Source organism: Taudactylus pleione, unplaced genomic scaffold, assembly GCF_031769625.1.
Source record: "Taudactylus pleione unplaced genomic scaffold, aTauple2 ptg000290l, whole genome shotgun sequence".
NCBI lineage: Eukaryota > Metazoa > Chordata > Amphibia > Anura > Myobatrachidae > Taudactylus > Taudactylus pleione.
In genome coordinates, this window is record NW_028284692.1 from 9,325,262 (window position 1) to 9,351,266 (window position 26,005).

A 26,005-nucleotide genomic window follows, 5' to 3' on the forward strand; every position below is an offset into this window, starting at 1 on the left:
AATTAGAGTCCACACATGGCATTCCAGTAAAATAAAGAAAATGGTGCATGGTAATCAGGAAAGAAATAGAAAAAAATAGAAAATAACCAACAACCTAGCTCTCTCTTAGGGCACTAGCTCACTTCTTGAACCCTCTCTATCAAGGTGCAGCTAGTCTGCCAATAAAGTCTCTGCCTGCTTCTCTGAAGGTCTATTGCCAGCTCCAGCCTGGCTTGGCTTGCACAGCTGTACAAACACCATCAGTCTTTGTGGCCTTCCCTGTATCCTCCAAGTATACAGTAGGCCCTGGCTTCCTCAGCTTGCAGCTCAGCTGCTTCAATGTCACACAGTCTGAGAGGTTTATGGCCCCCCTTGCCTCCTGCAATGTCCAGACACAGGCCTCCTGGCCCCCAATGGCTTGCTCAGCTTCACTGGGCTCTCTGGCTGCCACAGTCCCACATAGACTGTCTCCAACAGCAGCCTGACTGGTCTGCCTCCTTATCAGCCCACACCTGAGCTCTCTCCACAAGGCAGGCACAGGTGTATCACAACTCAGTATTAATACCTTGTGTGGGAGGATCTCTCCAACTCCTCACAGAATCTGCTGCTCACAAACGCCATCTCTGGTGACACTGCCACAATACATACAGTATCTCTGTCTTAAAGCATCTAGTTCTCCTCCTATAGCATACAATTCAATGCTATAGACTATGAATTTGCAAGCAGGACTCTCTTCCCTCTATGGGGCATATTCAATTAGCCGCGTAAAGTCCCGCACTTTTCGCATCCCGGACTTTTTGCCGACATCGCTGGTTTTGCATGCGAAAAAGTATTGTGCTCGTTCCCATTTATCCCCGTATTCAATTAGAAATCGTCGAAAACGGGACCCAGCGAATTCGGACCTGGGGATTTGGGGAAATCAGCCTGACACCCCCCAAAAGATGCACTGACATTGGGGATGACTATAGATACCCCTGAATAGGCCTGCTGAAGGTATTTGGGGTACTTAAATGATCTCAATAGCTGCTAATTAGCGTCTTTGCAGATGTGGTGAAGAATAGCATTTAGCAGTTTTTTTTGCAGAAAATAAATACAAATACAACAATAATAAATATTTGGTTGTTACAGGATTTATTAACAAGTTTTATCACCAAAACGAGTGATAAATTTCACTGTGTATAATAAGTGGTGCTCCAGCCAATCAGCTCCCAACTGTCAAATTGTCAGAAAAATGACAGTTGGGAGCTGATTGGCTGGAGCACCATTTATCATACACAGTGAAATGTATCACTCGTTTTGGTGATAAAACTTATTAATAAATGGGTACCAATATCTTCAGGGTTCGTACAGTAACGAGTGAAGCAGATGATATTTATATTTTAGAAATATTTTTGCAGAACATACTATATTATTTGAAACCTTAATAAATGATTGGAGCCAGATGATACTAATGAAAATGTGTCTGTACAGTACAGCTAGAAACCTGTAAGCCGTCTGTGACACAAGGACTAATATGATCACAGTTGACCAATTCCAGGAGATAAATGAATCTGCCAAGAGACTTATTATTCTGCCAGTGGCAACTTTAACGCTCATTAAATGTCCAGACAGGTTTAGATCTGTGCTGAGAGCAGAGAGTAAGGTACAGAGTGGGGTTATTACAGTCTCTACATATGATTATCATGATTATGGGGGAAAATGATTACGTTCAGAGAGTCCCACTTTTACCATTACACCAGATCATGATCCTATCAAAATTAATCAGGGATAATGGAAACTGAAGTCTGAAGAGAGCTGCACTGTGTAGATAGAAAGAGAATGTTAATCTGCACTAGATATATTTGGCAATCAAGAAGTAGACCCCTATTTATATTCACATAAATATATTATGTAACGTATGTATTCAAGTGGGTGGTACTGTACTAATAACGAGTACACATGAGAAGTAGGGGTGAGCGGGTTCGGATTTCTGAATTCCGAACCCCCCCGAGCCCCCCCGATCCGAGGCCGATCCGAGTCAGGCCACTTTTGCCATTCAGCGACTGCGTGCGCCTGTGTCATAAGTAAAGGGCTGGCTGGCTTGTCCGTTAAAGGGTGCTGTAACCCCCAAAGTGCACTCCAAACAAAAAAACAAATTCTTCTTTTTTTTTCTGTCTTTGTGAATTGTGTGGGCTGTAGCCGCACCTGCAGCCTCAAAGCAGCAGCGACAAGCGTGCGTCTGTCTGTTAAAGGGTGGGTGTAACCCTCAAAGTGCGCTCCACAAACAATTTTTTTTTTTTTCTGTCTTTGTGAATTGTGTGCGCAGTAGCCGCACATGCATCAACAAAGTAGCGCCAAGCGTGCGCCTGTGTCATAGGTAAAGGGCCGGCTTGCTTGACCATTAAAGGGTGCTGTAACCCCCAAAGTGCACTCCAAACAAAATAAAAAAATATTTTCTGTGTTTGTGAATTGTGTGCACTGTGGCTGCACGTGCATCAACAAAGGAGCAGCGCCAAGCGTGCGCCTGTGTCCCATAAGTAAAGGGCCGGCTGGCTCATTTCTTAAAGGGTGGTGTAACCCACAAATTGCACTAGTCTCCAACAAAAATAAAAAAATATTTTCTGTGTTTGTGTGCGCCTTAGCCGCACGTATATATCAATATAACATAAATGGAGGACCAAACTTTCTCCGATAAAAATAAAATAGGGAAAGATCAAGAACCACTTCCTCCTAGTGCTATTGCTGCTGCTGGGAGTTGTTCATCATCCCAGAGAGGAAGTAGGAACACCACTACTTTTACTAAACAATTGACCCTCCAACAGTCCTTAGCGAGGAGGATGAAGTACGACAGCAGTCATCCTGAAGCAAAACATATAACTAAGGCCTTGACTGCTATGTTGGTGTTAGACGTGCATCTGGTATCCACCATTGGTGCAGTGGGATTTAAACAATTGATGGAGGTAGTGTGTCCCCGGTTCCAAATCCCATCTAGATTCCACTTCACTAGGCAGGCAATACCGAGACTGTACAGAAACGTCAGAAAAAGTGTCCTCAGTGTCCTGAAAAATGCAGTTGTACCCAATGTCCACTTAACCACAGACATGTGGACAAGTGGAACAGGGCAGACTAAGGACTATATGACTGTGAAAGCCCACTGCATAAATGTATCACCTTACGCAGCAACAACAGCAGCGTCACCAGTAGCAGCATCTCAGAAACGCCAGCTCGTTCCAAGGCAGGCTACGCTGTGTATCACCGGTTTCAGTAAGAGGCACATCGCCGACAACCTCTTAGAGAAACTGAGGGAAATCATCGCCCAGTGGCTTACCCCACTTAGACTCTCCTGGGGATTTGTGATATCTGACAACGCCACCAATACTGTGCGGGCATTACATCTGGGCAAATTCCAGCACGTCCCATGTTTTGCTCACACAATAAACTTGGTGGTGCAGAATTTTCTGAAAAGTGACAGGGGCGTGCAGGAGACGCTTTGGGTGGCCCGAAAAATTTCTGGCTACTTTTGCCATTCAGCGACTGCGTGCGCCTGTGTCATAAGTAAAGGGCCGGCTGGCTTGTCCGTTAAAGGGTGGTGTAACCCTCAAAGTGCGCTCCACAAACAATAAAAAAATTCTTATTTTTTTTCCTGTCTTTGTGAATTGTGTGGGCTGTAGCCGCACCTGGATCCTTAAAGCAGCAGCGACAAGCGTGCGTCTGTCTGTTAAAGGGTGGTGTAACCCTCAAAGTGCGCTCCACAAACAATAAGAAAAAAATCTTTTTTTTTCTGTCTTTGTGAATTGTGTGGGCTGTAGCCACACCTGCATCCTCAAAGCAGCAGCAACAAGTGGGCATCTGTCTGTTAAAGGGTGGTGTAACCCTCAAAGTGCGCTCCACAAACAATAAAAAAATTCTTCTTTTTTTTTCTGTCTTTGTGAATTGTGTGGGCTGTAGCCGCAGCTGCATCCTCAAAGCAGCAGCGACAAGCCTGCATCTGTCTGTTAAAGGGTGGTGTAACCCTCAAAGTGCGCTCCACAAAAAATAAAAAATTATTTTTTTTCTGTCTTTCTGAATTGTGTGCACTGTAGCTGCACGTGCATCAACAAAGGAGCAGTGCCAAGCATGCACCTGTGTCCCATAAGTCTGTTAAAGGGTGGTGTAACTCCCAAAGTGCTCCAAAAAATAAAAAACATTTTTTTTCTGTGTTTGTGACTTGTGTGCGATGTAGCCGCTTGTGCATCAACACAGTAGCAGTGCCAAGCGTGCGCCTGTGTCATAAGTCAAGGGCCGGTTTGGACATCCGGACTGAAGGACGTGCCAACAATTTCTGACAAGTCTACTGTCACTGCATATGATACTGTCCTCAAAGCAGTAGCGACAAGCGTGCGTCTGTCTGTTAAAGGGTGGTGTTACCCCCAAAGTGCGCTCCAACAAAATAAAATAATCTTCTTTTTTTCTGTGTTTGTGTGTGAAATGTATGCGCAGTAGCCGCACCTGCATCTGGTCAAACATGCCTTGAGCGAAGCGACCCTGCTCCCCAGCACTCACCACTTGCGCATGTGCGGTCACACACATATGCGCAGTAGCGCAACAGCTGCTGGCAAATTAAGTTAAGTGATTACTAATTCTTCATTCTTCTTTTTTTTTTCTCTTTGTGAATTGTGTGGGCTGTAGCCGCACCTGCATCCTCAAAGCAGCAGCGACAAGCATGCGGGGAATCTTGTCAGCGAAAGGCGTAGGAGGTTGCTTCCACAAAATGTGGAGAAGATGATGTTCATAAAAATGAATTATCAACTCTTCCAGGGAGACCAGCCTCCAGAACGTACAGAGGGACCTGTGGTTGTGGATTCCAGCGGGGACAAATTAATACTCTGTGAGGATGAGGATGTACACAACACTGAAGAGGGTGCGGAATCGGTGGATGAGGAGGATGAGGATGACATCTTGCCTCCGTAGAGCCAGTTTGTGCAGGGACAGATTAATTGCCAGCTTGTTTTGTGGGGGCCCAAACGAACCAATCATTTCAGCCACAGTCGTGTGGCAGACCCTGGCGCTGAAATGATTGGTTTGTTAAAGTGTGCATGTCCTGTTTATACAACATAAGGGTGGGTGGGAGGGCCCAAGGACAATTCCATCTTGCATCTCTTTTTTTTCTTTGCATTATGTACTGTTTGGGGCCTAGTTTTTCAAACTGCCATCCTGTCTGCCACTGCAGTGTCACTCCTAGAAGGACCACGTGTTTGTGCCGCCCACTTGTGTCGCTTAGCATAGTCATCCAGCTACCTCGGTGCAACATTTTGGACATAAAAACACTATTGTGAGGTGTGAGGTGTTCAGAATAGACTGGAAATGAGTGGAAAATAAGGTTATTGAGGTTAATAATAGCACAGGAGCAGAAAAACCCACAAATTCTGTGATTTTAGCTGTTTTTATGCTTTTTATTAAAAAAATACAGATCCAAAACACAAAACCCAGAACCCAAAACACGGAAGGGTGGTTTTGGCAAAACCAATCCAGATCCAAAACACGAAGAAAGATCCAGATCCAAAACCAAAACACAAAACACGAAAAGTGGCCGATGCACACCCCTAATGATAAGAGGTAGAAACATGATTGTCTATATGTAGGGCACTCAAATGTTAAATCACTTTAGACAAAAATAACTTTTGTTGTTTCAATTGAGAATAATTATGTTTAAAAATAATGAAATAATAAAAAAATAGAAGATATGAAATTATGGATTAATCTTTTTCAATAGTTGTGTGTCAGTTCTTATTCAGATCTTATATATAGATTATATCTGATTTGGAGGTGTGGTCGTACAATTTGTTTTTTTCATTGTATAATTTTTTTAATACATTTAGTAATCAGTATAACCAGGTTTGTCGTATCACTAAGCAGATAACACATGACTACATCAGTGGAGCGTTTTGTCTCCAAATGATAGTTGCTACAAATTCCCAAAGTTCTCAGATATATTTGTACTTAGGGTGGTAGTCAGTACGGAATTGGTATGTTATACCGTCGGACGTCAGCCTGGCAGATGAAATCCCGACGCTGGAAGTACGGCAGATGAAGATCCCGACAGGGGAGGTAAGTAGGCTATCCCTAACCCTCTCCCCCCCTAACCCTCCCTTAGGGGTGCCTAAACCTAACCCCCCCCCGCACCTTAAACCTAACCCTCCCAGGGGGGGTGCCCAACACTAACCTCCCCCTGGGGGTGCCTGACCCTAACCCCTCCTTCCCCTAGCCTAACCCTAACCTTCCCGGGGGGGGGGGGGTACCTAACCCTAAGTCCCGGCGGGAGGCCCTAAACCTAACCCTCCCCCCTGCGGCTATCCGCTCCCGATGCTTGGCTTACCTACGATCAGAATGCCGGGCATCGGGATTTTGGCGTGGGGCTAATGATAGGCGTCGGTATTTAGACGCCTGTCATTAGTCCCATGCCGGGATTTCACTGTTGGAGAGCCAGCGGTCATCATTTCGACCGCCGGCTTCCTGACTACATACCGTCAGTACAGTGTATAATAATTCAGTGACAGATTTTATCTAGGGGCTGCAGGACCCACAGCCCCAGCTCTCCAATCGCTAATTAGTATTACTGTATGAGATTGTCCTGAAACCTGCATTTGATTTGAATGTACTGAAGCTTGAAATGCGGCCAAAACTCAGAAAAAAAACCCTGTTTTCAGAGTTTTGTCCACATTTCCATATGTACCAAGCTATAGAATACATTCCGGAGTATGTGCCCGGTGGGTAACGCCATCTTTAGCTCTTTAAAAGTTTTCTGTCAAGTCCCGTGAATGCTTACATGAAAGTAAGGAGACCTATCCCTTTGGAATGTGTGACTAATAAATGGGTAATCAAGGCGTGCTGGGATTTATTTTAATAAAGGACTTTTATATTAGGTTTGTGTACGGTGTTTATTTTAACATTTTTTTCACAGCTGGACTACAGTTCCAGTGGGCCTTTGATGCCTGGGCATGTTGACACTTGTGGTTCTTCAAGTGCCACATGCTCTGGCACCCTTGCTGGGACCAGCAGTTCAACTGTAAAGAACAATATTATAATTAATATTATGAACAGTCACTGCCTGAGGAAGCATTTGGATTCTGTTAAATGCGTTGCAAGCTAAATGAGATTTTATTATATGCTTTATTTTTAGGTATATCAATTATTATGTCCTAATTTATCATGTGATACTGTTTTACATTTATTTGGCTTTAAATTGGATTTTAAATTATTTGTTGTAAGGTGCTTTTTTTATCAATTATTGTCTGCCCAAGAGAAAAAAAAACATTATGTAATTTGTTTATGCAAGACAGTCGTTGTATGTTTTTTGATGCCATTAAAAAATAAAAAATGTACTATTTATTTCCTTTTATACTTGGTCACTCTCTTTTGGTCATTGCTACTTTATAATATAGTTCATTGTGTGAGTAAAAGGTTGATAATTATACAAGTTGAGTCTCCCATATCCAAAATGCTTGGGACCAGAAGTATTTTGGAAATCGTATTTTTTCGTATTTTGGAATATTTGCATACCATAATGAGATTTCTAGGGGATGGGATGCAGGTCTTAACACAGAATACATTTATGTTACATATACACCTTATACACACAGCCTGAAGATAATTTTATACAATACTTTTAATAATTTTGTGCTTTAAACAAAGTTTGAGTACATTGAACCATCAGAAAGCAAAGGTGTCACTATCTGAATAGGGGCCAGCCCTGGAACCTGTGTTATTTAAGAGTGACCCCATTTTTAGAGATTGTGTGACAGTGTGTGGCTCTAACGAAGTTCAAACCATGGCAAAAAAAACTAATCCTGATCAAACTACACTACCATGCCAATTGGTGGAGCTAGGTCCAAAACTCTGGCATAAAGGACAAAAAGACGGACAGACAGACACACTTTCTCGCTTATTATATAGATATTTTACATTTTATATACTACACTATGGTTGGAGTATGCTTCTTCGCTTTCATGGAAAGTGAATCTCCTTGAATTTGCAGAAGTGTGGACCCTGAGTGGCACGTCTGGTGTTTGGTTCAGATAATCATTCTCTTTATGTTATCTGTTACAGGGCTAATTTTTCACTTGTTAGTTACGTGTGTCATTTCACAGTGGTGTATTTTGGATTTATTGCATTAGGAGGCCCCTTTGATTTTTTAAATGCAAATAAAGCAAAGGTGGACACATTACACTTTTCTATTTACATTGAAGGATAATCAGTAGTTGTATAAGTTTGCCTCCATAGCAATGTGTATATACAGCCAGATAAACTAGTGCGTGCAACAGAAGAACAAACAATTACGTAAATGGTTATTGCTTCCTGTATAATGAAGCTGATGGCGGTGACACTTACTGTACATTATTTATATTTATGTACCATTAGCACTCTGTGACCTCACGTTATTGTGTCACAGCTTGTTATAAATGACAATTCTGTAACTGTACCTACTGGAATTGCATAGATAACATGGGCTGTGAGCAGCCAGAGATCCAAGAAATAAAGTACTACAGTAAATGTATAAAGAAAATAATGTAAAATACAAAAAAACACACTTTTCACCTATAAAAATAGAGATTATAAAATAATGAAAAAGAACAAGCTATTGGGCACTTACACCAAATTATAATCCACATCAGTAAAATAGAATAAGTATAAACATCAGTATCAGCTAATACTGCAATCAGAATGGCCTTCAAAAATATTAAGCAGCATAAATTTCAGCATAGATAATAAATATGATACACATGTATAAGAGTGGTTAAATAAAGTATAATGTACCTCACCTTAGTAAAACCTCCACTCATAATGACTGCCTACAATGAAACTATTACATCTCAGCAAATTGTCCAATAATTCAGGTATAAAAGCACTATAAAAAAATGAAAAAAATGAGTTGCCAGTTGCTCTATAATCAGTTAGTAAACACTGGAGTTGATGCAGAGGTGTTCCCATAAATGGCTTGTTCATGAATGACTCTAGAAAGAACATTCTTAAGGTGCCTACACACATAGCGATTTTTTACCTGATTTGGCCGATTTTCATGAATCGTGATGACAAATCGTGTAAAATATGCCCAAATCGTGAGTTTCCACTCACGATCACGAAGCGAATGCGCATCCCCGCTCGTCGTACATCGCATCTTCAGATCTGCCGAGCTGTAGGGCAGATTTGCCAATCTGGGACACAATGCACTGGATGCACGATAGATCTTAAGTCAGATTGGACATTTTTTACTCCAAATCATGATCACGACTGCCGGGGAGCTGCCTGGGGAGAGTTCAGGGGATATCGTGCCTCAGGTCAGATCGTGAGCACATCGCTATGTGTGGAGGCACCATTACACACGTACTGTATGTAGAGACGCCGTTCACACCTTCAGATGTCTCCCGCTCCTCATTGGCAGCAGATGCAGCTATTTTTTAAGCCACGTCATCATAATCAGCATGTTTTTGCATCCCGCCAATGATCGCATGCATACTGGTGTTTATTAACACCATATGCATGATCATTAAAGCAAAGGGCAGCTCTTCCGATAAGAGCTGTCCTTTGCAGTGTCGGGACTTCCGAGTTTATGACCAGAGAGTCCCTCTGAGCATGCACAGTACATGTGCGAGCCACGGGGAACCCTGGGAAGGATCCTATTGGATTCCTCTCGGGGAAGTTTCTCAATAAGACCATAGGCTTCTATTAGGCAACACTATCTATAGATGGTATTGAATATTGGGTCCAAGCTGCTTGGTGCATACGGAAAATGCGGACAAACCCTCATTCTTAGTTTTGATGCATCACACCCAATGTCTCCTGTCCTGTCAGCGATTTGCAAAACCAAAGTGATTGAATTAGTAATCACTTAACTTAATTTGCCAGCAGCTGTTGCACTACTGCGCATATGTGTGTGACCGCACATGCGCAAGTGGTGAGTGCTGGGGAGCAGGGTCGCTCTTCGCTCAAGGCATGTTTGACCAGTGCGGGCAAACAGGGGCGCCACCCCATAGAGGGTGCACCCCTCCCAACCATCCTGATTTTCAGCAGGCCGAAGTGTCCTGCCGATGGCCGGGAGGTTGGGCACCCCCACAGCCACAGCTGTGCAGAGGTGCCGGCCCCGGTGTAGAGGAATGGCTGCCGCACGCATGCACATGGCATCCATTCAATGCAGGGAGATCGTTGGGGGCAGCCCAGCTACTGAAAGAGTGCTGGGCTCGCCCCCAGCCTGACGTTAAATGGAAGGCGTGCCATACGGGCACGTCCCCAATTAGCATCATTTAGGGAGCGTGGCAGGGTAAGGGGCACCACGGTCCATCTATGCACAGAGTGCGGCTCCTCCTCGAGCCAGCCCTGCTGCGGAGGGATCATGCGGATCCCTCTGCCTGTACATTTGTGATGTGCAGCCAATAGGCTACAATGGCTACCATCATCTTCAGATGGCGTTAGCTATTGGGACCAAGCTCGGGAATGCTTCACATTTTGGAGATTGCTAAACTCAACAGGAAAGCATCCCCCATAGATTTCTATGGGGCTGCTTTTGCGAATGTAACCGGGGGATTGCAGTAGACATCTCCAATAACTGCTGTTGTTCTCCATAGATCCATTCGGGGATACTTATTATCTGTGGGTACCCTCCAAAAACAGGTATTTTCAGGAGATAACCCGCAAATAATAATTGATAAATTGGCCCCTTATAGAGGTTGGATAGATTCACAGAAATGCAATATATAGTAGGAAATTATGTAGGTTAGTTTGCATATCAGTTAGTTTACCTCAAGACCAGTGAAGTCAATATGGTCATGGTGGAAAAATTTCTACACAAAATTACAGTAGTCATTCTGCATCAGCCCCACTATGTGTAACTAGTCTGCATAGTCTTTTTTCAAATATACTCCCTTATTAAAAGAACCATAGTAATGCAAACACAGCTGTTTCTCAGCACTCCAGCAGAGCACTCCAATATGGATGATGAAAGGAGCAACTAGTAAAACTCCTCCAACCTTTATGCATTTGCCAAGGGCAGCAAACTGTGAATAAGTATATGAATAATTTTAGAAAAGTGCTAGATAATCAGCTAGTTAGTAGACTTACCTTAAGATGATCTCCTCATCACTGAAGCTCAGACGTCGGGCATCACATTTTTGGGCTCCCTAAAGAAAAGACACTATGATGTAGATGCACTGGCATACAGGAGTTATAAACAAACTCCAATTTACATTTAAATTTCATTTCTATGTGTGTAAGTTATACATAGCTGAGATAAAATATGGCTACTGTGGTGGATAATTAAATTGTTCCCACATCCTATAGAGGTAACCATTATACCAGTATTCATGAACATGCACCCCAGTGTCTCCATCTACCTTAACTTACTGTTGACGCTGATCATGAAATGACTGGGAAATACTGATAATTCTGATTTAATCTATCGGTTTAACCAACCCCCCTCCCAACGCAAACCCCAAAACATTCCAAGGCTTTTGTCGGCAGATTATAGATTAGGGGATGGCTTTCAACATAATTTAGTCATCATGACCACCTGACCTGGCTCAACCAATCTGAGCAGAGGAGGCCCCTACAAACCATTTTATGGTTTTGATGAACTAAACGATAATGGGCAGTGCAAGCATGCGTTGTGTCACTCTATCTTAAAAACATAGGAAATTATACAGGAAAGTTAGTTATGAAAGCTTTCAGGATAAGTTTATAATTGTATGTCAGTACCCCAGTGTTTTAACCACATGTTTTAGAGAATTTAAGAAGGAATTTCGTATTTGTGGCCAGAAAATCCAGAATTGGAATTTTATGACTCCATTATAATTTAGTACATTAAGGGGCCTATCACCTAGGCGACCTGAAAGACTGAACGTCTAGTGGTCAGACCTTCAGGTCGCCGAGGAGCGGTGCCCGCACTGAACGGCGTTCACTGAACGTCATTAAGTGCAGGAGTCCGACCTCCTATTTCTGAACATGCTGAACCTGACGAGCGTCGTCAGGTTGATGGGCATGTTCAGTAGATAGTTGGGGTTGCCAAGGATCCAGCATGCACACGCATCGGTGGTCCTTGCCGGCTATCCATTACCCGACTTTGTGAACAATGGTACCAAAACCTCCTGGTTTTGGTCGGATTGTTCACAAAGTCGTGTAATGGATAGGCCCCTTTACTCAGGTAATCTTATGTCTTTTTTTTTTTTTTTAAAGATTACCATGGAAGTGTTTCAAATGGGCAATTGCTGAATTTGGCACTGAAGAAGCATTAAACATAAGATATTGGATGAATTTAGAACAGTGTTATTAATAATGCTGGGCATACACTATACAATTATCTGTCAGATATCTGTCCAATCTGGGTGGTTGGAATGAAACTCTGGTAATGTATGGGAGCAAATGACATTCAACCATTTGCTCACGAACACTGGAAAACAGACAAAAATGGTCATACAGACAAATAGGTTAAATCAGACAAATTTAACCTATTTGAACAATCGATTTTGACCATTTTCAAGTGTTTGGGAACATATGGTCGAATGTTATTTGCTCCCATACATTATCAGGTTTTCATTCCAACCAGCCAGATTGGACAGATGTCTGACAGATAAATTGTATAGTGTATGCCCAGCATAAGAAATAATCTTAAAATGAGCAAATTGCAGTAAAATACACAAATGAATATAACATTATTTTATGAAGTGGAGTGAATTAAATTGTTGTTGAAATTTCTTATATTAACTGTTGTTTGTTCTTAAAGCCTTAAAAAAATGCAATTTTATAGTCTTTTAATGACTAATTACAGAAAAATAAAATTATCCCATTGAGTGCTACATGACACTAATCTATAACCCTATAAATTGTGACAAATAAACAAATAACAAAAAACAACATATAAAACAAATATGATACAGTTGGCGCTGTAAGGTCAAAAAGTCTAACCACACATTGACGCAAAGTGGGGAATGTGAGAAATTGAATCACTGTCCCCCTTTCAAATTCTGAGACGCTTACGTTTAGAATTAATCTTGTGCATTGAATTACAATAACTGATGTATAACAAGCCTTTCACACCAATCCAGATTAAGTATATCAAACACTGCATGAAATACTGTACCTGACATACAAATGCACAGGAGAAATATGAAAAAAATTGTTCCTACACTTCTACACACCTAAAAATTGTCAATATAGAACTTGGCTAAGTAATGGTCTTTCCTGCAGGATGAAGGTGTTTTTGAGTTCTAGCAACCCTCAACATTTAAGATCAGGGTTTTTTGAGGGGTGCCACAGGAAAGATCCCATTGCTTCATAGCTTTGGTGACCCCATCAATCGTAAGATACCAATGCTATGAGAATAACATGAAGCAAATGCCATTTACAAAAATGCAGAACTGCAGCTTCCATGTCATACTACAAAGTAAATTACAATTATGCTTTGCAGTGCAGAGGAGGCATTGGGAAATGGAGGTGTAGAGGAAAGAGAACCAGGAAAGGAGGGTAGTACCAGTGGAGGGTAACAGACAAGTTGGGAGAAAGGATAGAGAGAGGGAGGGGCATATTTATTAATCATCGGGTTCTGGACCTGACAATTAAAATTTAATATCTCCGCTTATAGCGGCAATATGAAATAACTGTTTGCCCAAATGTATTAATGATCACCCACAGGGACAGGGGGTCTGAAATGCAATCACATGCCTTCTTTTAAGGGACCCCGGGGCGCTACTGCACAAGCACGGGCGATCTTTACCGCAACGGGATCCTACAGATCCCTCTCCCTTTAAATTGTGCAGTAAGTAGCCTATAGGTGACATTAGTTGTTAGGGGCAAGCTTGGAAAATTTTGCAACACAGCAGCCATCATAGAATGGAGGCTGCCTTTGCGATAGAAAACGGGGGATTGGAGCAGATATTGCCGATATTTGCTGCACTGGTATCAGAAAGGTGGCAGAAAAGTGATGGGCGCTCTTGGGCAGTGACTGGCTTGAAATGCATGCAAAAATTGTTTGTTCCGTGGTGTATATAGGAGTGTTGCTGGCATGTCGATGCATACGAGTGCGCTCACAGCCGCAAGCATAGGAGGGCCGTGGTCAGATGGAGAAACTGCACCTGCCATAGTGCTTGTACAATTTTTGATGGTGCGACCGATGGTGGCGTATAAGGACGCACCAATTGCTATTACAGCAATTGGTAAATGTTGGTGTATCAGTCCTTGCACATTCGGGTGCACGGATGTACACAAGGTGAGTAGTTTGTAGGCCATTTGCATAAAATTGCAGAGGAGCGACCAACAATATACACTGCTGGGTTCGCTTTGCGTGCAACTCGGAATCAGGCCCATTGTGATATTGTGCCAGTTGAACATTACTGCAGCATACAGTATGTGCCAGGTCTAGATTGCTGGTTGCCATGACGATTTTATACCTTTTGTGGACAGTGACAACAAGTTTAAAAGGGGGACGTACAGTATAGTGGAATTAATACATTGTTCCAAAAATATACATGCTAACAAGCAAGAGTAGCAATATAAAGGACAGTATAAAAAGGTAGCACTGTATAAATCATGAGGACACACTGTAGGAAATAGTAAAGTATACTAAAGCCAATGATACCACAGCAAAATGACCCCACCATAGAAATAGAGGATCTAGATCTGTCAGGATTTACAGGGCAGTCAAGTAATGATTCGCCAAGGTCACTTACCTTCTTTCTCAGGAAGCTCTCCAGTTCTTGGAGCAGAGAAGCAGACAGGATCTGTCTCTGAAGAGCTTGAGCCCTTTTCTGTAATATCGGAGGAAGGGGCATCCTCATAAGGTCTCTTTCACTTTAGGACAGAACTTACTAAGCTTGATCGATAACTTCAGTATGGTCAGGATTAAAAGGGTCTGTAACACATTGTCACTTAGTGCACACCTTGATAAACGTTTCCTCCTGGACTTTTCATCTGTAAGATTGTTTTCAAAAAAAGTAAAAAAAAAGTTTTTGTTTTATGGTAAATTATTATGGATAATTATTTTATAAAGAATATACTTTGAATTTAGTTGTTCTCTGGCTTTAGGGATTATATAGGACCCCTGTAAACTATTAGATGTTTGCTGGTTCTAGGAGGCCCTGTTATCTTGCTGCTTATGCCTCGTTCCTCTAGATGTTTTGGCTTTTTTCCCCTGCTCCCACGCCAGTTTATAGTGATTATAGCACACCTTGTTAGATACACTGTCATGTTGTGTTGTTTTATACTATCTCTACAACATGCCTTTGTGTTAAGCTGCTGACACGGAAAAAGTGGTTTACCCTGATCACCGCCCCAGTTATTTTAGCTCATGTATCAAAAATCCACCTACAGACATAAGGTATTGTTACGTTATTTAACAAGTAAATAATGGTGTGGCAGGCTGGAGAAATAAATCAGGCCTTGTAAATCTCAGAAACACTCCCGATAAGCTTGTATATAAGCCGCTGGCAGCCAGGTGTAAGTGTATTGCCTTGATACCTATCTCTGGATAAGTGTCTCTTAAACTGACCACACATCTAAAGATTATCTGTCCAACTAGCCAACTAGTTGATTGGTTGGAATGAAAATCTGGTAACGTATGGGAGTAACTGATGATCAGCAATTTGCTCCTAAGTGCCAGAAAACAGATGAAAATGGTCGTTAGACAAGTTTGTTAAATGTTTGTTCTAAACAATTTGTTCAAACAACAGTTTTTGTCCATTTTCCGGCGTTTGGGAGCAAATTGCTGATTGTCATTTGCTTTCATACCTTACCAGATTTTCATTCCAACCAATCAACTAGTTGGCTGGTTGGACAGATAATCTTTAGATGTGTGGCCAGCTTAAGGCTACCTCAGGTCTCTTCATCTCAGGGTCTAGTGTCACGGCACATGTAGGTATTACAGCCGCCAACACTGTAATGTAGCGTTTTGCATGCAGATACACCCGCACTCGCTCACAGAACAAGGCATGCTGCTTATCATTTTAATTAGCAGAAGCTGCTTGTGCTAAATATTCGCATCACTGTGCAAATAAGATGGATTTGAAGGTAAAAAGTGGCACGAAAAGACGCTCAGCGCTACCGAGTCACTCCACAGCATGGCAATGTAAGAGGTGGGAGGGGGGGGGTCACCCTGAACTGTGTGTGTGAAACCTCGGCTGCGGTGCCGGTGGACTCGGACACTTACCTCCTGACTCCCAGACTCTCACCTTCAGGCCGCCGAGGGCGCTCCCGTCGACGGTCCTGGAACACAGGTCAGACGCGGACAGTCGCGAACTGGGTTTCCACTCCTGGCCCTGGAAAAGAACAAGGTGCTAAGGCGGGGTGACCTCCACTGGGATCAGTGGATGGTCATCATTGGCACTTTAGGCCTCAGACTGGCTACACCTACGTGCCAAGTACAAAAACGCCCGACAGGGAAAAGGGAAGTTGGGTGACAAACAACACAAACAGCACACAAAACAATTACGCTCACCGAAAATAATCTTGTCCCTTTGCTGGACGAGTCCTGATCTCAGCACCTGTAGATGAACACAACAGCAAGAGCCCCGCACAGGACCCGATACAATAACAGATACCTTACCACTGCCTACCTTTAATGGGGGCCTGACTGTGGGAGATACAGCGACTTACCAACAGCCTACCTTTAATGGGGGCCTGACTGAGGGGGGGATCATCCTGGTCCCAGCCCGGTCTACCTTTGATGGGGGCCTGACCGCCTGACCAATTTTCACGATGCTTCTAGGGCCTTCTGCCCTTGCGTACCTGTGGCCTAGCCTGACTGTCCCTTGTCCAAGGCCTAGCGCCGAACTACAAAGATCACGGCCTAACGCCGACAGCAACAACTCCTATGGCCTAACACAGACTCACAGTGACCACGGCCTGGTGCCGAATTAACATACCCCACGGCCTAGCGCCGACTTACCATGAGACACAGCCTAGCACCGAATTACCATGCAACACGGCCTAGCGCCAAATTACCATCGACACGGCCTAGCGCCGAATTACAATGACCCACGGCCTAGCGCCGAATTACAAAGAGACACGGCCTAGCGCCGAATTACAATGACCCACGGCCTAGCGCCGAACTACAATGAGACACGGCCTAGCGCCGAATTACAATGACCCACGGCCTAGCGCCGAACTACAATGAGACACGGCCTAGCGCCGAATTACAATGACCCACGGCCTAGCACCGAATTACAATGACCCACGGCCTAGCGCCGAACTACAATGAGACACGGCCTAGCGCCGAATTACAATGACCCACGGCCTAGCACCGAACTACAATGAGGCACGGCCTAGCGCCGAATTACAATGACCCACGGCCTAGCGCCGAACCCTGGTGGTCTAGGGAGGGGTGAGGGACTTACCAATCCTGGGGCCTCCGGCGGAGCCGAGCCTGGCCCAGCCTCCGCGTGGTCTTCACCGGAGGTGGAACAACGTCCGCCACCTCCGGGCTTCCTGCAGTCTTCACCTGGCCAGCAGTGGCCGGGGCTAGCTCTTTTGCGTCGCACACTGCTGCCCCAGGGCCTCCGGTGCCTTCTCCGTCTTCACTCCTGGTGGGCGCCGGTCTGCAGCTCTTCGCCCGGCGGGCGGCGGCCTGGGCGAGCTCTTTTTCGATGGCCGCCGCCCTGCGGGACTTCCGTTGTCTTCCGTCTCCTATCTTCGGGAGCTCTTCATCGCTCCATCCCGGCCGTCGCACTCCCCGTCCTCTCCTCACGCCAGCTAATTCAAGCCGACGCCAGGGGGCGGGGTGATGACGCAGCGAGCTACGATTGGCTCGCCGTGGCCATCCCCTGCTGGCTGCCGATCTGTGAGCCCTGATTGGTTCACAGTCGGTGCCACATTCAAAGGGGCACGTGCTGATTGGCTGAGTCTGAATCCACCAGGATTCAGACTTGCCATCATGCCCGTGGAGTAGCGGCGGCAATCCGCCGCTACGTCCACGCCCGCTGCGCCGGATGGGGGGTGGGATCACGACCGATCCTAACCCGCCGGCCAGCTTGCGGATGGGCCCCGCCACACGCTCGAACGTGGCTGGGATCTCTCCGGATCCCACCCCACTCTGATGCCTGGGGCTCCCGCTGCCCCAAGGCACCCCCACCATCCAGGCGTGGAGGGTGAGGATGCCTAGTAGCAGGGTGAGTGACCGCACTGGTACACTCAGCCCTGCTACAGCAAGACTAGAAGGGCTGTTTAGCGCGCAGGGAGGCTAGATGTATGAGGACACATCTGTAAATCATAGGTGTCTTGTATTTAGGAGATATTATGGGAAGCCTAACCATAAGATAAGGAGAGACAATTGTCATGAAAATTCTGTAAATGTGGAAGATGTACTAAGCCTTGGAGAGTAATAAATTGGAGATAAATAAAGTACCAACCAATCAGCTCCTACCTTGATGTATCAAGCAGTGAAAAGAATGGAGAAGTAGATAAGTTGCCCATAGTAACCAATCAGCATCTACATATCATTTTATATAAAGTACTTGATAAATTCTTCCTCAAAGCTAATTGGTTGCTATGGACCACTGATCCACTTCTCCACTCTTATCACTGCTTGCTACATCAAGCTCTACATCCTGTAAACTGACAGGAGCTGATTGGTTGGTACTTAATCTCTCTCCAAGGTGTTGTATATCTCCCCCAATGTCTCTTTAATATTGTACCATGCTTCTGCCTAGCAACTGACACTAGCCCCTCCCCCACTGAACAGCTGTTTGTGATGTCACAAGTAGAGGTCAGAGGCTGGTTATGAGCTCATGGGACTTGTGTTACAGAGCTGTTTGAGCAAGGAGAGTACTAGGAGGTATTTCTTGAACAGGCTCTAATTTTCTAGAAAGTGCATCATTTTTTATATAGAGGTTATAATATGACTAATTGTAAACTATATACCAACACCTAATATAGATTTACATTGGATAGGTGAGTATGGCAAGGGTTGCCACCCTTCTGGATCTGGCCAATATGGCCATAGAGAATCCAGACATTGGGGTGGTTAATTGCAGGGCTCTGCACACCCTTCTACATGCCATACTCAAACACTTAAATATTGAAGATGAGAAGGTGGAAATTCCCGAGGACTGGAATATGTACAAGCCAGCAACAGGGTCGGCTAAGGTGGAGGAGGTAAGAACAGAGGCACAATGTGTGGACATAGCTCCAGTAGAAGACATATGCCTGATGGAGAAACATCATGCCAGTGATGATACAGTCTGTAGGGTAAGAAAAACATTTGTGTACTTCCAATATTATTCCCTAGCCCCTCCCTCCTGCAGTTCAAATTAGCATTTTTTGTCAAAAGCTGACATTTCGCTAGGTGACACGCACTGGGATCAAAAAAGACATCTGCCGCGAAGCACACTCCCCCTTAGCTTAGCTACATACTATGTATATGCAATCAGTAATCTGAGTTATATATTATATATAGTGCAGACAACTGTAAAATCAGTACTGGTGTAATTAATGCATTTGAGTGTTGAAGCTGACTTCCATGCTCCATCTCCATCTCCCCTACATTGCTATGTATATATGACCCTTGTAGCCCTTATACAAATCATCTAGCCCTGTCTGAGCTGCTATATGACCCTTGTAGTCCTCATCTAGCCCTGTCTGTGCTGCTTTGTATATAATGTTGGTCTGATGGATGAAACATCTGTACCAATATAGCATACTTTCCTTCAGAGCTGGCAGGTTTGCTTTTGGCCTTGTACTCATGGGCTTATAAGTATAGTATACATTTGGTGCCCATCTAACGAGTATTAAACCTGGTAACGGCTGAGGTGTGTCGTGGGTGTGTGATCATCATACATAATCCAAACTTATCTAAAATAAACACACAGAGACAGTAAATGGATTTAAAACAGGTCAGCTATTTATTTGAAGAATTTCATTTTAATTTTAAAATATTGTATGGTGGCTAGAAAGTACGGCCCCTACACACAGCAGCTCAACAATGCAAACCAAACAACCAAACATTGCATTGTGGGTGGTGTCTGCCCAGTGGATGTAAAAACCAAACACTAGTGTACTAAGCACAAACCTTAAACAATCCCATCCGGAGATGGCCATACTGCCCCCGTAAAGGTGGTACAGTATTCTTCCACAATTACTAGAAGGTGAGTGCACCCAATACATCAGCTGCACCCGGGCTGATGATAAGCCATACTTTGACGCCCAAAACAATAGCTAACAACAAATAACCACTAGGGAAGGGCGGGCGGGCAAATTTTCTTCAGGAAAGAGGCCTAAAGCCTCCAACCCAACACTATACTCTGCAACAGCCACACTCCTAAACTGTGGCCTTCTGGTTTAAGCCACTCCTGGCTCATTCGAGCCCTCCGTTATTCATATAGATATAGTGCTTCTTCTAGTGCCCACCAGATCACTATTATGTTGTCCAGATAAACTGCAGGGAGACATATAAGCACTGTGGGCACGATTCAATTAAACGCGAAGTGAACAGCGCCGGGAATGAGTTCCCGGAGCTATTCAATGCTGCGCGAAGTTAGGCCGGGGAAGGCTCGTTCTCACACCTTAAACAAGGTGTTTAGGCGCGAGAACAGGCATTCGACTAAGCTTGCCGGCGCGATGCTGTTTTCACGGCGCTAAGGGCAGAAAACAGCATCGCGTCTGGACTTTTGTTGGATTTCCGCTCGCATCCCCGGAGGGATGCGAGAAGAAATCCTTAGTCGGGCTTAGCAGCGCAAGTGAATTGTATAGCTCCTGGAGCTGATTCCCGGCGCTATTCACTTCGCGTGGAATAGAATTGGTTCGGTTATGTGGCATTGACTCTGGGCCTGATTCAGCAAGGAACACAGTTGCTAATACACACGCAATCGGCCGATTGTTGCATTCTGCGCATGTGTGCGAGTGCACGAACCAGTCACTGCGTTCGGGACTGCGATTGCAGTGACCACGTAGACCCATCGCAGAGTGATTGTGGAGACTGCCCACTTCTATATTAATACGCCCAGGGCTTAAAGAGGGGTGGTGGAACTCATGTCCTGCACTGCGGCCCCCCCCACCCCACACACACATACACACACATTAGGTGGAGCTGCTATGAGATGGTGTCTTGGCAGAGGCGGAACTAATTCTGATGGTACCAGGAGCAAATAAAAAAGATCTGTCTCTTGGAAACTGTTCTTTAAATTATATTGGTATGGAAACACACATTGGAAACACAAATAAGTGAAGTACCTCAATATGACTGGGATAATAGCACGTACACACACTGTTGTGTATAGAAAAATTTAAAGTGAATGGCCAGGACCCTGGGGCCACTTAGGCCCCCAGAAACTTTAAGGGTTTTGATAGTGTAAAATACATTTTCTACATCTCTCTACTGCCATCCCCCCTGCGTCTCTAGTTTCTACCACTTAAACCCCACTGCGTCTATCAGCATTATCTGCTGCTATGTCACTTCACTACCATTCCCTCTGCATCTCTTCAGCACCATCATACTGTGTCTCACCAACTTCATCCCCGCTGCGTCTCTCAAACACCAACCTCCCTTTGCGACTCTTTAGCAACAACTTGCGTCTCTTCAGTATCATCACCACTTGTGTCTTACCAACATTATTCCTGCTGCATTTTCCCCCCCTGCATCTATCCAACACAAGCCCCCATTGTGTCTCTTTATCACAAACCCCCCCTGTGTCTCACCAGCATCACCCCCGCATCACTCCAGCACCATCTTCCGTCTCCACAGCTCACCCCATCTGTGTCTCTCCACAGCTCACCCCACCTGTGTCTCTCCACAGCTCACCCCACCTGTGTTTGCCCACAGCTCACCCCATCTGTGTCTCCCCACAACTCACCCCACCTGTGTCTCTCCACAGCATACCCACCTGTGTCCCTACAGCTACTCAGCGTAATGAAATGACTTGTACCTGGTGACTGGTCACAGCCTGGAGTCCTGTTGTGTCCATTGTCACCTGCCTGGGTCTGTAGTGCTTGTGCAGTGAATGCAGTCACACAACACAAACAACGTCAGTGTCCACATGGGTCCTCTCCTTCTTTGTACTCTGGGAATTCGACAGATGTCGCCTAGTGGCGTCACTGTGTGTCATTCCCACCTGTGCCATAGGAGGGGGAGGCGGGGCTGGGCCAAGTCTGTCACTTTAGCATCGACTGCACACAGCATCTATTGATATGTGTGGCCGCATGATGTTTAGTATGGCATCCGCAGCAGCACTGCAGTGACCTTGGAAAAAGAAACTGAGGCCGCGTGAAGTGGGCCAGCACAGGCAGAACGTGTTCCCTCTCCAAATACTACTGATGGAACGCAGTTCCGGCCCACTTTACTCTTCCTTTATGTAGTCTCTTCTGCTTTACCAATCCCTTCTTCCTGCTATTTATTAGTGGGCTTTGAATTTCAACCATCCAATTGTGTGTTTTACTCACATACTGATTCTTTTAGCAGGAACTGATACAAAAACATTGCGTCCCAGGATTGAGACAAAGATCAGAAATCCATAACCTGAGGGTGCATAAAACCAGCAAGATTAATCTGCAGCTCAGTAACATCAGGTGAGAGAGGAGACCGGGAGCACAGAGTCTATGTATTACCATGCCACAGAAAGGGGAGAACTATGTAGTGAACTGGAAAAGTGAAGTTAGAGGAAATGAGAAAAAAAGATCATGGAAATTAAAATACATAACAATGAGACAAATTACCTGATCTGGAGATAGGCACAATGCCGATGAGAACGTAGATGGGCACAATGCCGATGAGAACGTAGTTGAGAGTTTATCTGTGGTCTGCGCATGTGTCTGAGTCTCACTGTGCATGCGTCAAGTTTCATTACCATCATCACTTACAGTGACGATTTATTTGCAAAGCGATTGACAGACAGGGACCGTTTCTGGATGGGTGGCGACAAAAAGGAAGACGTGTTGCAAATGTTTTTGGGTCGTGCCTGCGACTATGATCCAGTAGGCAGAAGAAATAGCTCCGGTGTCTCAGTTATGGTGGTCAATCTGCGCGACCATAGGGTTACTTAGAAATGTAATAATGGACTGATCTGTGTCCGATGCTGCGACTTTGTACACAGTTGTTTGGTTTTTGAAGCCGCTGGTGGGCGTCTGAATACAAATGATGGCGGCTATGACATTTGCATATTTTCATGCATCCGCTGGGTACAAATTTGTGTACTTATCTGAATCAGGCCCAGAGTCACATAAAGGGCTGGGTAGAAGTACGAGAGAGAATGAAGAGGGTATGGGAAGCCATAGATGTACATTGGGGAGGTTCACTAAACACAGTTTTACTTTTCCACCATTGTGTCGGATACTTATTACAGTGAGTGACCTATTTAAAGTTCTAACACACAAATGGGTAAATAATGCTGTAGTAGCATTACACCAGTGTCAGGATCCCAGAGCCGTAATTGTGAGGTCGACATACTCACTGTAGTAGACATAGGGCAGTATTCAATTTGAAGCGAAAACTCATTATCGGCGATAATTTATCATCGATGTAATTTTCGCCAATTTTCATTATTCCCGTATTCAATTTCAAAGACTTTTCGCAGGTGCAAAAAAAATGGGGATAACTTTTCACCATGTTTAAATGGCGAAAAAAAGTGCAGAATTGGGGTTTAGGGGTGCAAGCTTAAAATAAATAGCCTGGACCCTTGGGAGTGACCCCTAAAAATAATCTATGTCAAAAAAAGTAAAAAAAAAAAAAATTGGGACACCCCAAAAAATTAAGTTTAATTTAGGGGTGAAAAAGAAAACAAAAAGGGACAAACTCCTAAAGTACCGACATTAATTCCAGAGGTATGCGGCAGGTGTTTTCTTCATTGCGGGTAGTAGCGGCAAGTGCATTTTTTGCAGAATTTTTAAAAAGAACTTTAGGGACTTAAAAGTATGCTTGCACACATTTTCATGTACTCCAAATTTGATTGAAATAGTTTAAAAAATAAAATAAAAAATAATCTCTAAGTGCTATTCTTCACTCCTTCTTAAACTGTATTTATGCACCTGCTGTGGCTATTACAAATCCCTACTTCCTAAAGCACGCATAAATGAGGGTACACATAGTGATTCCTTATGTCCTTTCCTCTGGCTCCCGTTTTCGCTGCTTCCTAATTGAATATGGGGATAAAGCGGGCACGCGCCCGATACTTTATCCCCGTCAAACCTCTGATGTGGAGCGAAAAGTCCAGCACGGACTTTTCACTCCTGAATTGAATACCCCCCATAGAGTGTTGACCTCATGACCACATACTGCAGGGACTGGTTTCATCCTCTGTGTATTTTTATTTATTAGTGACAGCATTCCTGAGCGAACTGATAACGGACATATGACAGTCCCCAGGAGCTGTGGCGGCCGCCACACTCTAACCGTCTTCCAGCGTTATGCCAAGCTGCAGGGCATCACTCCATCTGCCCAACTAGAAAATGTGATGTCTGGCCTGAAGGTAAGAAAAAGGAGGCATGCCTGAAATAACAAAGATATAGGGGCCTAGTATTCATCATTGAAGGCCGTACGGCCTCTGATATGAAGTACTGCACTCGCTGCGAGGGATACTTAAGTATCCAACTCGCAGCGGGGGAATCTTGACACCGGAGCAGTTCATCATTGCTGGTAGGGGACCACTGCTCCGAAAAGCAGCTGTCCCCTCGGTTAGTATCGCAGCTACAGATGTAGCTGAGTTACTTGCCTCCTCCCTGTCGGCCCGGCTACGCAAACGTGACCTCGGGTCACACATGCGCAAAGCTGCCGGGGAGGTAGTGAGGAGGCAGCGGAGGGATCTGATTGGATCCCTCTTCGCATCCTCGGAACTCCTTCCCAGGGCCGGCTCTAGGGGTGTTCGACCAGTGCGGTCACACAGTGGCGCCACCCATAGAGGGCGCACCCCTCCCCAACATCCTGAGTTCAGCGGGTCAGTACTGTCTCGCTGTTCCACCCGTGCGCCGAAGTGGCCCACGGGTGGTCAAATCGGGAGGTTGGGGACCCCCACCGCCACAGCTGTGCGGCAGTGGCGAACCCCGGAGTCTGAATGGATGCTGCCACACCCCCATTTTCGGTCATGCGCGGCATCACCATGGGCGAAGTAAGGGCGCCCTCTGAAGAGTCAGCACAGGGTGCTCCGACCCCTGGATCCAGACCTGCTCCTTTCCATAGGAAGCAGCGGGGCTACAAGATACAAGTCTGGTGATGGCTCTTGTTCTCGGCAGCAAACTACGAAAATGGGTTCTGGGGATGCGAAGAGGGATCCCTCTACCGCCTCCTCACCAGCTCCCCAGCGGCTGTGCGCATGCTTGACCCGAGGTCACGCATGCGTTGCCAGGCAAAGGGGGAGCAGGTAAGTAACGCAACTACAGAAATAGCTGCTTTACTTTCCATGGGGACAACTGCTTTTCGGAGCAGTTGTCCCCTCACTGGAGCAATGATGAATTGCTCCGGTGTCAGGCTTCCCCCGCTGCAAGTTGGATACTAAAGTATCCCTCGCAGCGAGTTCTAAACTTCATCATCGGAGGCCATATGGCCTTCGATGATGAATAGGCCCCTATATGTACTCTCTTACCCTGTTTGTAGTGCATCTCTTATCTACTGCATCATAAACTAGAGTTGCTGGCTGCTGCTATATATTCCCCATAACTTGTGTTATCCTACTCACATCTCTCTACTGCCCACACCTTCAATACTACTGTATACTATACTTTATACTTTTCTTTATTTTGTTCTCTAACCAGCACCAGCAGGTGGAAGGCAATATACGTGGCTCAGATGGGAAGATCTACAGGGGCAGGATGGATGCTCCATTACCACCAATTCACTCCAAGCATGGTAAGGAACAACCTATAATTTACTCGTCCTATGGGGAGATTACATGAAGAGGAATTGATTTACAGTAAGAGAGGGGGACCTGGAGAGAGGCGAAAATCTTCCAGCACATATTTACCACTGCACCTGTGGACTCACTGTGTGGCAGGAAGTAACTTATGTAGTTATATTACTTTCTGCAAGTGTAGATGCAAATTCTTGCCCTATGGATAGTGGTGGATTGAGAGGATGGGGCACGTGTGCAACCTCCATGCGGCCCCCCCCTCCTCT

At 44.9% G+C, this 26,005-nt stretch overlaps 1 protein-coding gene across 1 annotated transcript in view; it reads right to left on the reverse strand.

Moving 5' to 3' along the window:
* Nucleotides 1–15,064, reverse strand: part of LOC148511885 (cilia- and flagella-associated protein 337-like) — a 150,148-nt gene extending 135,084 nt beyond the window's left edge. Inside the window, 2 exon segments of the mRNA XM_088482663.1 lie at nucleotides 11,050–11,108; nucleotides 14,649–15,064. Coding sequence (XP_088338789.1) covers nucleotides 11,050–11,108; nucleotides 14,649–14,756 — 167 coding nt within the window. The 5' untranslated portion in view covers nucleotides 14,757–15,064.
* Nucleotides 15,065–26,005: the final 10,941 nt, after the last annotated feature.